The sequence below is a fragment of the Pelodiscus sinensis genome, chromosome 21 (assembly GCF_052426305.1).
Source record: "Pelodiscus sinensis isolate ZL-2025 chromosome 21, ASM5242630v1, whole genome shotgun sequence".
Taxonomy (NCBI): Eukaryota; Metazoa; Chordata; order Testudines; family Trionychidae; genus Pelodiscus; species Pelodiscus sinensis.
Window position 1 is genome coordinate 2,560,453 of NC_143072.1, and position 16,141 is coordinate 2,576,593.

At 47.6% G+C, this 16,141-nt stretch overlaps 1 protein-coding gene across 2 annotated transcripts in view; it reads right to left on the reverse strand.

Annotated features, from left to right (window-relative positions):
• Positions 1-144: 144 nt before the first annotated feature.
• ATP2A3 (ATPase sarcoplasmic/endoplasmic reticulum Ca2+ transporting 3) overlaps positions 145-16,141 on the reverse strand; it is a 148,081-nt gene continuing 132,084 nt past the window's right edge. Inside the window, exons 21-23 of one of the 2 annotated variants that reach the window (XM_089772105.1) lie at positions 14,423-14,498; positions 4,644-6,119; positions 145-4,592 (exon numbers count right to left, since the gene is read on the reverse strand). In XM_089772105.1, coding sequence (XP_089628231.1) covers positions 6,041-6,119; positions 14,423-14,498 — 155 coding nt within the window. In that variant the 3' untranslated portion in view covers positions 145-4,592; positions 4,644-6,040. The remainder of the gene's footprint in view (positions 4,593-4,643; positions 6,120-14,422; positions 14,499-16,141) is intronic. The other variant, XM_089772106.1, reaches the window with a different exon arrangement.

Below are 16,141 nucleotides of genomic sequence, written 5' to 3' on the forward strand. Positions count from 1 at the left end.
ATGCTCCTTGCTTGGCATCTTTTCTTTAATCAGGACCATGGCCAGCAACCAAGACCACACAGTTGGGAGGTGACCGTGGTCACCAACCAGTAGATTGGGATCTACTGGTAGATCTTGGAACCTTTGACAGGTGCTCTTGGCAGGACAGTGCCGGCACCTCATCTGCCCCTCTCAGCATTGCTGCTCCTGCTCTCTACGTTGGAGGTGTCCCCTGCTTGCTGTGCAGGGCACGGGAAGAAAAGGAGGGGGTGCTAATGTCAGGGTGCCCCACCCCCACGCTGTAGCCCATCTCCACAGAGCAGATGCGGGCAGGGATGGAGAGAGTTTGCTGGCTGCTTTTGGGAGTGGTGCAGGGCCAGGGTAAGAGTGAGCCTGCCTTAGCCCCCTGCACCACCACCCAGAAGCCACCTGTGGCAAACGGTGCCCAGCTGGAGACACCATTCCGAACCCCGGCCCCAACCCTGAATCCCTCCTGTACTCCAAACCACTGCCCTAGCCCTGAGTCCCCCTGCACCCAATCTCCCTCCCAAAGCCAGCACCCTGAATCTCCTGCACCTCAACTCCCTGCCCCAGGCTCAGCTCAGAACCCCTCCCGCACTCCAAATCTTTTAGCCCAAGATCTGTGTCTGCATCCCCTTCCCCCGCACCCGAAACCTCTGCCCCCAGCCTGATAGAAATCAGTGAGGGGGGAGGGAGTGAGCAGGGATGGGGTCTCGGAGAAAGGGCGGGAAGAAGGCAGAGCAAGGTTGTTTGGGTTTGAAGCAGATCCTGGATTGCATTTAAATTTAAAAAGTGACCTCACACTTAAAAAGGTTGCAGACCACTGCCTTAAAAAATCTTTCCCACTGGACTTTTGTTTGGTGGCTCTTACCTGCTCTGCGCCTACAGTGTTGCAAAATGTGAAGAATTAATAGCGGGGCAGGACAATGTGAGTTTTCCGCAACACTAAACTCTTGCACCCATTGATTTTTCAGTCAGGAATTTCAGGCAGTTATTTTATGTAAGACGGTGTCTGTTCCAAAATACAAATGGTGGCAGGACTAGGGCTTTAAGCTCTAAGCAGCGTAAGTGTCGTGTTGCTCTGGGTTTTCCCAGCCCACCCATCCACTGCACTGTGCATCTACATAGGATGGGGCTTCCAAACAGCTCCATTTAGCAACCCTTTCCCCCAGCCTCTCTTTTGTTGCATGAATTAAGGGACCCTGAAAAGCCAAACCTCCAGTTTCTCGCTATTGGTACCACCCAGGTCTTGGATTGGCCAAGTGTTAGAAACATGTAAATAAGAGAATGTTGGCATGGCCCAGTCAGATCCTTATGAGAGGCACCAGGCCAGGCCAACAACGCGTGGAATCAGAAGAACGAACTTTGGCCAATAGAGGAATGAAGGAAGAAAAATAAATTTCGGCTGTGATACTAGTAATCCCCTGCCTAGCAACAGCAGTCTTTCACATCCATAAAACATTCTTCCCAGATGTTCCATGGGAGAGTTGTTTGTAGGAGAGAGTCTTTATCCAGTCATTATCCACAAGGAAGGGAGGTCCTCAGACAGCATAATGTCAATTTCATAGCCAATGCCTGGTGCTCATACCTGGTATTCTCCCAATGGAGGAGAACCCCTTTGACTCCCACCTTTATTTTACAGGTCTGATCTAACATGGTGAATGGCCCCCTGAGAAATTAATGTAAAGTGCTCATGGACAATCACAGGCTATTTTTCTGGTGCGCCGGCGGTTATGAATGATTTGCTCCTTTTGTTTAGGAGGACCTACTGAAATGGCCCAGGCTGGCTATTGGTGTTGTTGGAAAGAGTCTAGTTTATTATAAAGAATATGAATACACCAAAAGGCAAAGGGTGCGATTCCTACATTGTGGTGGCCATCAGAAGTGAGACTAGATTGCATGTAGCAAAAGGAGGCCGGGGGGGAAAGCTATCAGGAAAAAAAGCCACTCCAGTGCACATGTCCAGTCTATTGCACACAATCAATTGTTTGAGTAAGAAGCAGTTCAGACCTAATCCAAAACATGTTGAAATCAATGGGATTAGGTCTTTAATCACTTTCAGGTTTGCAAAAGTCTACAGCATCATGTTAAAGCAGCCAGCACACTGCTAGTGACATATAAATAATAAACAACTTCTATGCGATTTATCCTGGCCCTTCACCAAAGCATAAAGGAAAAATAAATTTGATCTAAGGATACTTCTCTACTTCATTAAAATATTTGAACTACAACCCTCGGCAACCCCAAAATGGCTATTGGGAAACCAGTCTTAAGCAGTCAGTCAAATGACAACAACAAAACGTGGTTTTTCAATTGGGGATCATACTCGAAAATAGGGCTACTTCAAAATAGGTCATTCTTAACGGAGTGAATGACCATTGGAGATGTCCTTGGTGAACATTCCACTGATCTGGCCCAGAAGCTTACAGTGAAAAAGGCAAACAGAATTTTAAGACAAAACCCGCTGCTACTAGGAAGAGGAAGGCTTTGGCGTAGAACAGCTATGAGCTATTGCACTCTATTTGCTGATTTTCCTGTAAGTTCATGGTTTCAATCCCACATTGACAGGCACGGTGAACCATCCTAGTGCATTTTAGTTCTGTGGAGCGTAAATTAGAACCACTCCAATTTCAACTCATATTGCTCCTGCCTCTTCCTTGCAATGTGCAATCACAATGACTTTTAATATAACTATCCCCACTTTGCTGGCATCAGAGGAGGCAAACCAAAACGACCAAAGGAATTTAATAGAAGACTTAAAAAGTTACTGACATCAGATCTTTCCCCTGCCCCACACGTTTTGGCAATATTTTCAACCATCTTTGTTAAGAGTTTAAAATAAAAAAATATCAAAAGCTTTAGAGAACACACACATTTGGGTACCAAAAAACTCCCCCCAAAAAACCACGTCACATCCTCAGCTGGTGTAAATCAATATAGTTCCGATAGAGCAACACAAATACATAGGAGCTGCAGATCTCCCCACGGCCAAGACTCTCCATAATCCAATATGGATCTCTGATGGATCCGAACACATTACCAGCAGGGGCAAATTACAGACCAGGTAGTCTGCAGCTTTTGGTTGGACTATGCTCCATGGACACCCCCACCCCATGCCCAAGAGGGTGGGCAGAATGTTGAGGATCAATCTCAACCCTGGAATAAGCAAAAACAATTCTCCTAAAGTCAATGGAGTTGCTCTGGATACAGGAAGGCTTAACTGAAGAGCATAAGAGGTCTATGAGTCATCTACTGGCCTTCTGCTCATGGGTAAGTTCCCCTTATTGGAAATGGTCTGTAAAAAGGAATTAGCCGGTGTAATCACCAATTAAATCCGCTCAATACACTGAAACATACAAAACATGTTGGAAAAAGAAAAATTCTCAAAGAAAGCAAATAGTGATTTTTCAGTGAACGATTTTCCTGTAATCACACAGTTTCTATAAAGATTTTTTTTTAAAAGCTCCATATTAAAATCCTTTGAGTACATTCTATATTAAATACAATAACAACATTTCATGCAAGGTTTCCTGTACAATTAAATCAGCTCAGTAGTAGAACAAGTCTGTACATTCCCATTGGTCTTGGGGCACGACCCATCTATTTTCATGCTGGTGATGGAGAGAAAGGAAAGCGTGGGTTTTGGCACATACTCTACCTACAGCAGCCAGCTTGTCGAAGTTCAGCCAGCTAGCCAGAAAAAGAGACAAAGTACTGAGGGTTTTAAGAGACTTAAAAAATAAAGTGAACCAGTCCATATAGGAATGGAGCAACATAAGAGAAAAGCAAAGCAGGATCTGATTCTGGGGCTCCAGGTTACACCGGGGTGAAGTTGAGAAGGAAAGAAAGGTGTAGGCATCTTTTCCCCTTTATTCTACCACATCTACTGCCCATTCCTGGTCAAATGTTCTATGAGTTTCAAAAATAAGATTATATGGATGGTAGAATAAAAGTCAATTTTGAGAGACCACCTCTATTCCCATGTGATCACCGCTGCCTTTTCCAACATCATATGGGAGCATAGATTGTTTCCCAAAATGGACACTAACGAAAGTCATTTATTCTGCCCTCTACGTGATCATATTTTTAAAACTATCAGTGGTTCTCAAACATTTGTATGGGTGACCCTTTTCGCACAGAAAAACACTTTCTATGATATTTAGCACTATTATAAATACTGGAGACAAAGTGGAGTTTGGTGGAGACCGACAGCTTGTGACCTCCCGGTTTAAGAAGAGGAATGGGCAAAATATGGCCCATGGACAGGATCCAGCCTGCACGTTTCCCAGCCGGGACCCTCAGACACGGAGCAGCCAGACACTCCAGGCATCTGGCTGCTCCCTGTGGCTCTCTGCTCCAGGTGCTAGGTGATGGGGGAGGCTTTCTGTGCTGCCCTGGCCCCCCCCAGCAAAATCTCTCAGCTCGGAAACTGGCTAATGGGAGCTTGGAAAACAGCAAATGCGAGCTGAGAGATTTTGCTGGGGGGTGGAGACAGCACACAAAGCTTCCCCCTCCCTCCAGCACCCAGAGCGGATAGCCCCAGAGAGCAGTCAGCCATTTTGAGTAGCCTGCAGCTATGGCAGGGAAGGAGCCTGCGTTGGGATGCTGTAGTGCTGCTGGCCGGGAGCTGCGTAGGTAAATGCCTTCTGGGTCAGAGCCTGCCTCTGGCACCCCAGCCCCTCCCTCCCCCTAACTTCCTGCTCCAGGTAACCACCCTGCCCAGGGTCATCATCCCAAACCCTCTACACACCTGTGTTCCCCTCCTCCAGGTCACAACTCCCTTCCAAACCCTACACCCTCCCCCTCTCCTACACCTATTCTCCTTTCCCAACCTTTCACCCCATTCCCCTGCCCCAGGTCACAGCGCCCCCTTCACCAAACTCCCTCTCAGACCCCATAATCTCTCCTGCACCCCGTCCCCTACTCCAAGCTCCCTTCTGCACCTAATCTCCATCTCAGACCTCGCAACCCCTCCATAGAAAAGTGCAGCCCCTGACCACTTCCCATAATCTTGGAGTAGCCCCCCATCAAAAATTATCACCCACCCCTGATCTGAGCCTCACACCCCCCAGTTTGAGAATTCCTGAACTGGATCATCTGGAGAGTCAGAAAGTTTAACCAGGGATGGGTGACTAGATGCAGTGGGATACAGGGTTTTCCAGTTCCATGTTTTGTTTTAAGCTGCTTAGCCCAGGAAGGGCGCTAACAAGGTGTTACACAGGAGAAAAAGGCGAAAAGGACCGGGCCATGCTTTGGTGTCAGATGAGCCTGAGACAGTGGAAGATTTTCACAAGAGGCAGTAGAACAGAGAAAAATATGATAAATAGAGGAAGTTTCAATTTCTGCCACAAAAATCTTTGCAAGTAAATACATGTCCACAAGATCTACTACACTGGTAATTCGACCAGGATATAGATACACTGAAACCACCGAAGCTAGACATCTAGGCAATGCAGCTACCAGAGCACTAACATTGCCACGCAGGGATTATGCTTAGGTGGATATCTCTCTACTAAATTGGAAGTCAATTGGAATAAACCTGTTGCATCCCATGCACCTTTCTTTGCTTACCTCCTCTACCCACAGACACAGATAAGCTTTTCCTTGGTACTGAGATGCCGTCTGTTGTGCTACATCACACCATCTTATCCAGCTCTGGGAAGCACCTCTGTTGTCGCTGCTCCTGCACAGATACTGTGCACCACTGTGAAAGCGCCACCTCCCACCTCCCACATTTGTACAAAACAAAAAATGCCTGACTGAGCTCAAACACAGGCTGGTTTTTTTTAAAAGGGTCTCAAACTTTTCAGGAGCAGACCCCCAAAGAGCTGTGTTACAATGACTCAGTTACATATAATTCCATCCCCAAACTATAATTTAGCTGTCCAGTAACTGCACCATTATGTACAGGGAAAAAAAAAAAGCTACGAAACAAAACCAAAAAATCAATATTTTTCTTTGACGATTCACCCGCATTAGTCTGATAGTCGGACACATGCATGTCCTGCTGGCTTCTAGTGATGGTCTAACATGCAAGACATCAGTCCGAGTTACAGCTCAGGGTTTCTCTATTTAGAAAGTGAGTTTCCTGAATGTTATTCATTTCTTGTCCTCTTCTCCTGCAAAAGAAAGGAAATCAGCTATGGTTAAAAGCAAACCACCCACCCATCGTCAGCTATTGAGACAGACATTTCATTGAGGCACATAGCTGACTATGACCTGATGGTTTGTGAAAAGGGCAATCTGTAGGGAGTGTCCATGCACACCTATCCAGTCATAGTGAGTACGGAGTAGCAGAATCAGCTGATTTTGCTCTTAATGCGTGGCTTCACTTTTGAAATGGCAATTTCTCAATACATCCCACAGGAATACACAAAGCCCAGTATAGTCAACACGGAACAGCACGGCCAAGTAGGCATTCTACGGCATTGCTCAAAAGAGGATCCCCAAGCACTTTATCAACATTAAAGGTGTTAACCTTATAACATCACTGCCAGATAGCTACTAACTTTATTCTACCAATGGAGAAACTGAGGCACAGAGCTTAAGTGACTTGACCACAGTCTCTCAGTAAGTCATGGCCAAGAAAAAATTAGGACCTAAGTATCCTGACTGAGTTCTGTGCTTGAGCTTTTTCTCCAATTTCTTCACCCTCTTGATGGCAGAACTAAATACTTGCTGGGATACATTAGGTGATTTACTTGGTACTTGGTGATTAGAGTATTTACATACAGTGCCTTAGAGTGTCAAATTATTTTAAAATGGGAATGTGTATCCAAAGCCACATTGGAAAAAAACCTCGTCTTAAATTTGTGGGTCCAGATTCTACCAAACAGACTCATACTGAGTCCCTCAAGCCGTCGTTGTGACTTCACTGGAAATATTGCTATAAGCAAGATCCTATAAAACACAAGGGAGGGCAGAATCTAGCCTGCAGGTAATAAAAACGTGCACTGAAAATTGTTACAAATTCTTAACGGTATTCCAGTTTCTTTATTCATTAAGCGGTACTGCCACCTCTCTCACGGTTTTCATGTTCCTGAGTTGCACTTGATGGACCCCATTTGATAACCATGTAGGCTGCAATGATAAGAGACCCAGTCCTGGAAATCCAGGTTACTCAAAGGAAACTTCTTTTTTTGGAAAGATAACTTTTATTTTGCAAACTGTTTATTTGCAATGCTTCCTGATGGGAAAGCCGTTTCTTTGAGGCCCATGTTAAACTGAATTGTTAGGACAGCAGCTTCTCATGAAAATAGTTACTCGTGATATTTAAGACTTGTTTTAACTTGTTCACTTCTCTTTGCATTAGCTGGATTTTTCAGAACCTATGGGAAGGAGGCACCCAAATGCAAAGGGATGCAACTGGATTTGGGCCCCTAACGCCTTTGAAATTTCCAGTCATAATTTTTGGAATGCCTAAATTACACCATCATTTGCCATTATTTCCAGTTCCCATGGAAAAATTAAGTGCAGAACAGCATCCATATGAGGAGAGATGAACAAGACTGGGACTTTTCAGCTTGGAAAAGAAATGACTAAAGGATGGGGGGACGGAGGGATATGTTAGAAATCTAGAAAAATCACAAATGATGTGGAAAAGCAGAATAAAGAAATGTTATTTACTCCTTCACTAACACAACACAAGAGGAGCTGGTTTTTAAACTGGCTCCCCTCGCCGACTAGCTCCCGCCTGGCACTCTGCTGGCCCCCAAGGGGCTATAAAATAGTCAAGTAACCGATAAGAATCCATGAGGTTCCTCGACTGTTCAATTAACTGATATTTCACATCCCTAGCCCATAGGGACACGTAGGCAGTGGCATGGAGCTAGCCCTGCTGCACTGCTGGTGGTGGCAGTGAGAACCCCCAGCTAATTTTAAATCGCCAGGGGTTGCAGGAAGAGGCAGGCGCTGCATGAAGACCTCTGGCTCCCTGGATCCCTGCCAGATGGGGGTGCCTGAAGACTGGCCCTGAGGTAAATGGAGTTTGAGATCCCTGCCCTAGAGGAATTAGGGTGTTTGGACACAGCACTCTGCCCCCAACCTGTATGGCTGCACCCAAAACGCAATACAGTCTGTGCCTCTGGGGATAAATGCCAAACACAGCTGGGACCCACATGGGCAACGATAGCCGCGAGAGCCTGAAAAGGGACAGCAACTGGCATAACTGCTTGCGCCTTGAGATGCTCCCTCGGGAACAGCTGAGGCACACTGCTGAAGAAGTCTGCGCTGCTCCTGGTCTGTGGCTAAATACAGGCCCTCGGGTTTTTAAGGTGCTCAGTCTACTGCAGCCCCTTTCTCGAGCACCGATTCCCTGAACTGGAACTGCCCCAGACCTGTGTATTTTATTATATGAAGCAGGGGCAGTCAATAGGCAGACTGCGGCCAAATCTGGACTGCCTGATGCGATTCAACAGACCCCTGTTCTGTGAATACAATTGACTACCCCTAAAACATTCTTCTCCGCCTGCATTCCCCAAAGCATGCAAAGAGAGCCTGCAAAAAGCCAAAAGAACATTAAGATCCCATCTAGGGAAGCTGACATCTCCCCAAGGCAGCAGCGGTACTCTCTCTGGTGACCTCTCTAAGCTCAAGCAACCTTGCCTTTTCATATCGGGAAACATTCTTTTCCTTTCCACATGATAGTCTGGCTAAAGTAACAAAAGAGAGAAATTAACATACAAGGACATGAGCTAGACTAGGAAACATAACCCCATCTTCCCTACCGTTCTCAGACTCCATTAGAGACAATAATTGTTTAGTCCACATTGTTAATGCATTGCTATGGAGATTCTCATGTGCTTCTGAATTCCTTTTATGGTCAGTTATTGTCTCAATGTGCAGATATTCTTGGGGGGGGGGGGGAAGGGGCGGAGATTTTTCCTAGACATTGTGTCTTATTTACAATCAGTAGAATTTATATCCCCACCGCTTAGCAAAACCTTCTCTTTATATTGGGGTTAAGGGCCCACAGCCCCACTTTAGATCTCCCACAGATTAATTTAATTGACAAAGTTGTTCATGATTTACAGCAGCATAAGCAAGATCTGAATCAGGCCCTACATAGGTCCATGATCGCCACACCCATTAGTCATTGTCTTAGAACAGTCAGAGGGTTTAAGTGTGGACACACAGTAGAATTGATCTCATATGCAGATAACGGGCCAATGACTGAGCTGCTAATATAAATATGCAACCTTTAGTTAAAATCAGCTATTGCAGCAGAGGCCTGGAGAACAGCAAGAGTACCTACTTTGACAGGCCCTGACCAGCTGGCTGCCGCACTCCAATGGAAGGCAGATATGCTGGGCTCTTGCTAAAAGTTTCCTTCTCTCTGAGCAGCCAGGGCTGAGCCTAGTTCAGCACAACTGGAGCCAATTAAGAACTTGCCAGAAGCAGCAGGCTATTCAGAGCACCTACAGACCATCAAGGCCTGCTGGGGCTTGTTTAAAAGGCCTCCCTGCAGGGAGAGCAGGAGCCGCAGGTCTGAGAGTGAAGAGACGCACTGAGTGAGAGCGGAGGACTGAGCAAGGCAGCGTGCCATGGAGGAGCAAGATGGACGTACTCAGGTATCAGAGGAAAGGTAGGGGAGGGACTGTTTGGGGAAGTAGCACAGGGAAGAAGCTGCCAGACTGGGAGTAGAGGAAACCCTGTATATTGCTGCTGCCTTAGGTTGCCTGGGCCAGAACCCAGAATAGTGGGTGGACTCAGGTTCCCCCCAACCCTCCCCATGCCACTACAGATCCTCCCCCTGAGAGAGGAGAGCAGGACTATGAAGAGGTTTCACTCCATACTGTGAACTAGCCTATGATGAGGATGGCTCAGGAGGCCATCAGCCCCTGCCTCTAGTAAAGGGAATGAGGCTGTGTGGAGGGTCACAACAAGCCTCTGAGACAAACACTGTCAGCCAGAGCTTTGCCACCCTACGCAAAGGCGCTAGAGCTGTTCATGGGAACTGCACCCCAGTTAGGGCTTCCACTTCACTGCCTAGTGAAAATGGTTGAAATGATAGTGAAAGAGAATTATGAAACAAAAAACTAAACAAAGGTGATACGATACGGACAAACTAGCCCAGTTCCTGTAAAGGGAAATCCTGCCTCTGCAATCCACCAGAACTATCTGAACGTGTCAACAGATTAAGAGATAACGGAGAACAGATGGACAACGTATCTGATATTTCCCATACAAGGTTACCACAGAAACTGTGTTGTCCTGGGGAATAAAATTCAGTTCTGGGTTCTAAGGCGACCCAAAGACAGAACAGGGAGGGGAATCGGACATTTTTCAACACCAGCGCGGTGCCCCAAAGCTCCATTCTAAGAGCAGTGGCCAACGTACTGGCTAATGAGCTGGAAACAGCATCGAATGCAACAAGTGACAACATTCCAGGGATGTGAAATCCCATGTACTTAGTTCTAACCAACTGAACAGTACGTTTAACTAGTTAACCGATTCAAGGGGGTATGAGTGGGGGCCGACTCCAGCCCTATTGGGCTGGCACAGTCCTCCCCCTCCCCTGCCTTCCAAGGCCAGGCTGGAGCCACAGGCAGGGGATGCTCCAGCTCCGCCAGAGCTGTCCCCACCTGCAGGGTGCCTGAGCTCTCTTCTCTGGATGACTGGAGAAGCCCCTGTCCATGGTGGGCCCCCTGCGGGGTTGGAGCAGCCCCCTGCCCATGGTAGGTGGGGAGCTGCTTCAGCCCCCACCAATGAATGGTTAATATGAGCTGGTACCCCCATTAAAGGTGATGCTTACTGGTGAACTAGTTAACCCTTCACATCCCTACAACATTTCAGATAAGAAAATGTTTCTGAAAAGACAGTCATGAGAGCAGTGCATGACAACTGAGCTTGAGGGGATGGGACGAGGAGACATCCTGCAATGGCGTGTAGCCAATCTGTGTCTGCTAGTGGCAAATATCTCCCGCACCTGGCACTGGAACACTAGATGGGGAAGGCTCTGAGTTACTAGAAACTTCCTTCCCAGGTGTCTGCCTGCTCTTGTCCACACGCTCAGGGTTCACCTGATGGCCCTATTTGGGCCACCTTAGATTGACAGAGACCCTGAGTGTTCTTTGCCTTCCTCTGCAGTGGGCACGGATGACTTGCAGGTCCAAACAACTGTACGTGATGCATCCTCTGTAAGTTGAAATCTTTAAATCATTATTTGAGGATGTAAGTAACTTAGCCAGAGGTGAGGGGTCCCTCCCAAGAGTGAGAGGGTGAGGCTCTGTGCCCTACAAAATATACAGGAGGTTATACCACATCAGTGGCTCTCCGCCTTTCCAGACTGCTGTACCCCTTCCAGGAGCTTGATTTGCCTACTCCACGTTTCACGTCCCACGAAAACTATGTGCTTACAAAACTAGGCATAAAATACAAATGTGTCAAATCACAGATAGGGATGTAAAATTTCGATTAATTGGCTAAATGAATAGTTGATGCAATTAGTCGATAAGGGCGCCTCCGTCTTTGAAGCATAGCAACAGCTGCAGAGCTGTTGCTATGCTTTGAAGGCGAAAGTGCTGTGGCGAAAGTGATGGGGCCAGCAGGGGTCTCAAGCAGTTCCCCACTGGCCCTGTGCTCCCTGTGGCATTTCAAAGCAGAGGCACCACAGAGAGCCCAGGGCTGCATGTGGCATTTCAAAGTGGCAGCACCACATGGAGCCCAGGATCTGGTCCAGGCTCCATAGGGTGCTGCCACTTGGAAGCGCCCCACCAATTCTACCCCCACCCTGACTGCCTCTTTACAATGGAGGGGAGCTACCAGTCGACTAGCATGTCGACTAGTCAATAAGCATTTGCTCATTGGATAGTCGGCTAGTCGTTCCCATCCCTATGCACAATATTTCTGAAACATTGTGGACTCTCTCATTTTACCATATAATCAATCTCTATGGAATGAAAATACTATATTTATATTTGAGCACATAGTATATAAGGATGACATTTTAGTGTGTACTGACTTTAATAGTGCTTTTTATGTAGCCAGTTGTAAAACTAGGCAAATATCTGGATGAGCTGACGCACTGTCTGGAAGACAGCTGTGTGCCCCCAGGGGTATGCACAACCCGTAGTTGACAACCACTGGGCTAATTGAACATGATCATCTAGCCTTAAAGTCTTTTAGTCTCTAAACTATGCAATGAAACAGCTGGGTGAAAGGGCAAGATGAGGGCAGATGGAATTTAGAGATGAGAAATGAAAGGTAAAGAGCATTGGAAAGATTCATTTCAATTACTCATCCAAGTTTAAATGAACTGAAATTACTCGGGGGAAAAAAGATGTGGTCATTGATTTGTGCAACCGAGTGGAAGCCGCTGTGCAGTACAAATCAACAATGTACTTTTATTTGTCCTCTCAAGCCAAGTTTTGGTCACTTCGCCTTAAAATAAAAGTCAGAACAGAAATATAGAAGGGGCCCACAGATGTGTGATGAACAATTACTCCAAGCATGAAAAAACCTGCCATGTGAAGAGAGACTGAAAAGATCAGGAATTCTTAGTTGAGACGGGAGGTGAGCAAAGGGAGATATGATAGAGGGATCTAAAATAATGAGGGTTACAGAGATGACAGGGGAAATTGCCCTGTCCATGCTTTCTCCTAGTATAAGAATGACACATTCAGTCAAACAGAAAGGAAACAAATGTAAAACTGATCAAAGAAAGCACTTCTCCCCCCTCCCCCACACAAAGCATGTATCAGTGGAACTCATTGCCACACGATACGATTAGTCCATGAATTTAATAAGATTCTAAACAAGGTCTGGACATTTATGTGGGTAATGAGAGGAGCTGTACTTACATTATATAGTGTGAAAAATATGAGTGAGATTTTCAAAAGTTCTTAACTCCCACTGATCACCTATGGGAAGTAGGGGCTCAGCTCTTTCAAGTGCCTTTGAAAATCACACGGTAGGGGAGAGAAAAAACCTTTATGCTCAAAACAATACATCACCCATGATCTCACTGAGGCTTAAAAGTAGCTCCCCTTATAGGCAAATGATTCCATAAGGATCCACTCCTTCTGAAGTATCTGGTGCTGACCACTACCAGAAAAGGTACTGGTCCAGACGGCTCACTGCACGGTTCTGGTCCATCAGTTCCTACATTCTCAGAAGTGACTCCTTAGCTATGAAGCACGAGGTCGAGCCTTTGGGGTGACTCTCTCAGCCTCCAGAGGTTGCACCAATGTGTTTGTTCCAACTTGGTGCCTGCACTTCTGCGGCTAATGATTTTTTTTTAAGCAGAGAAAGCCACTCAAGAGACTCAGGGACACTTGGAAAAGGGAAAATATGGCCCAATGAGCGTTTTTAGAAGTAATGGTCTTACGCAGCTCAGTCCAGTAAGGATTCCTCCTGCAGCTCCCTATGGCTGGAAGAGTTTCCTCCTTTCAGGATGCTAAACCTCCTTTAGCCGGCCTCCCCTGGCAAGCCAGAACTCTGCTCTGTCAGCACCCACAACGGGGGCCATTGGGACTAAAGAGCTTAGCTCTCCTGGCTCCAGCATAAGGAGTAAATTACAAACAGCGCTCAGCTCCCGCGCCGCCTAACGTGACCCTGGTTGCGGAGTGGAGCCTTCCTGAGAACGCCAACCTTGAGGCCAGATCACGAGCTGATATAAACTGAGGTCAGTGGAGCGAGGCCGCTGCTTGACACCAGACCCGTCTGCAGTGGTGTGATAAATACATTTGAAAACTTGCCGGACCAGAAACATCCCTGGTCCTGATATTGCTGGGCCAGAAAGCCCTGGCAGCTGAAGTCAGGAGAGGAGCCAGGAGGCATATGGGCTGGTAGCCTGACCGGGGCTGGGAGTTCAGCCGGGGGTCTGGTGGCCAGGAGCACAGCTGGGCTGGGGGTTCAGCCAGGCTGTGAGCACAGCTGAGCTGGTGGGCCAGCGGCAGGAGGGCCAATGGCCGGGAGCAGAGCCTGGTGGCCAAGGCTGACAGCGGGGTCAGCAGCTGGGAGGGGAAACCTGGGGTTCGTGGCTAGCAGAGGAGCCCAGCCAGGAGACTAGTGTCCCCCCAGGAGAGCCTGGAGGCCAGCTGCAAGGAGCCAGAATTGACCTTTTCTGGGTCCAACAAATTCCCTCATTCAGGATCGGTCAACCTCAGGTCCCAGGGTGCAGGACCAGGGAGGTCTAACTGTATTTTAGTTGTGAGAATCTCTGATCATGCCCCCCGCTTCACAACTCACACGCATGTTTTTCTAATCTAGAGCACAGCGTCGTTCTGCGATTCACCACAGAACTGCAAATAGTGTTTGATCCTCTTCTCCTACAGACTAAACAATTGCTGGACATTTTCCAGAGTGGGGCCTGTGCCGTTCAGAGGGTCCACCTAGAGGCTGTACAACCAGGTCACCACAGCACACAGAAGAGTCTGGCACAGGAACATGATGGACAGGGACAACACACAACAGAGCCAACCCTGTTTGATCTGGACTCCTGCAGGTTTTCAGCTGGTGTTCCCCGCTCCACGTGTGTCTGACTGTCCTGAGAATTCCTGGTGAAAAATGACAAGGCTAGATTTAAGGATTGGGTTTTAAAACAGATTCAGAGGAATTAGGAGGTGTAAATGCAGGAGTGTGGTTGTTTTAAAGCATGACAATTGAAGCAGAGGCTGGTATGATTTTGTTCTCTTGCTGTGATTAAATAGTGGCAAGAAATCATGACGCAGTGTTCAGACAAAGGCCATTCACAGAAATCAGCATTAGCAACGATGCGGCTCCGCGGCACACGGTGCGGACAAAGGGATGGGCTGGAAGCATGGCAGGTGGGACCAGCAGCTGCCCCAGTCACTTCTGGAAATTGTTGCCTGTAGTGCAGTAGCAGCCAGTGCCCACCTGGGGAGATGAGGGTCACAGAAAGAGCCTCTGGCAGAGCCTGGGCAATGAACCAAGTCCCCCAAGCCTGGGGTGCCATCAGCCTCCACAGGCCCCTGGGCAAGGTGTGTGTGGGGGGTGGCTCTGCTCTCCGAGACGAGGCACAGCCTTGGGGGGAAGGGGCGGAGCCAAGGGCAGCCAGCCCTCAGAGCTGCCCAGAGCATGCGGTGCGGCACTCCAGGGGTGATTTACAGGGCCTGGGGGTTCAACTGCTACCGCAGTTGGGACTCCAGCAACCAGGAGCCTCAGGCCCCTTTGAATTGCCAGGCCGTAGGGCAACCGCTCATGCTGTGGGTGGTGGAGAGCACCCAACCTTCATCATCCCGTTTGCCAGTGCACTTGCACAGGGCTGGTGTCACTGGTCCCTGGCTGTACAAGTGTCCGAGAGCCAGTGGTTTGTCAGCAAGTCACCCCTGTTGAAAACGATACTGGCTCTTACCAAAAAATCTGCTGATCTTTATTTCTGGTGCGTGGGTTACCTGACTAGCTCTGAATCACTCCGTTGCAAGCAGCTGCAACGGCGTGACCCGACAGATCTGACAGTCACCAAGTAAAACACAAGCCCAGGGGAATGTGTAGCCGTTAAAAGCCACACACACAGGCACTCTGAGATGACCTGTACAGTACTTTCGGTTCTTGGCATCTTAAAGAGTGGTTCTGTCCTAAAAAGGACTCTAAAAAATAGCACAATGGGGTTCCCCATTGGATATTTCCATATTAAAATGTGCAGAGTTTGTAAGTCAGAAGATTGTTGATGAAACAAAACTCAGTTCAGCGTGAGTTTGCAGGCTGAAGAAAGACCAGCTGGGGTCTGTGTGTCTTGTGGATCGTCCCCAAAAATAAGAGTTCCGGAGGGCCTCAGAGACATCTGGGCAGCCACACTGATCAGGTGTCAGTGTATAAAAGCCACACAAACCAGATGGTAGCAAAGGCTTTCCAAAAAGTAGCTTTCCATAAGCACCATCTCATAAGGCACATTCTTGTCTTTGCCAAGTGACCAAGTTGTCCTCTAATTATTATAATCCCAAGGAAACCAACTGGGCAGAAGAGCCCTATCTTCAGGGGTGAAATGGAGGAAGTACAAAGAAAGGCACCCTGGACATGTGCTGCTCACAATGGAATGATAGTTAATATGGTCAAAGAATCTACCCAGGAAGAAGAAAGAACAAGTCAAGTGCCACTCACCCATGATAAGAAAAGCAACGTTCAGGCCGGCCAACAATGAAGAGGAGCAGCAAAAGTAACCTGGGATTGGCCGCCGAGG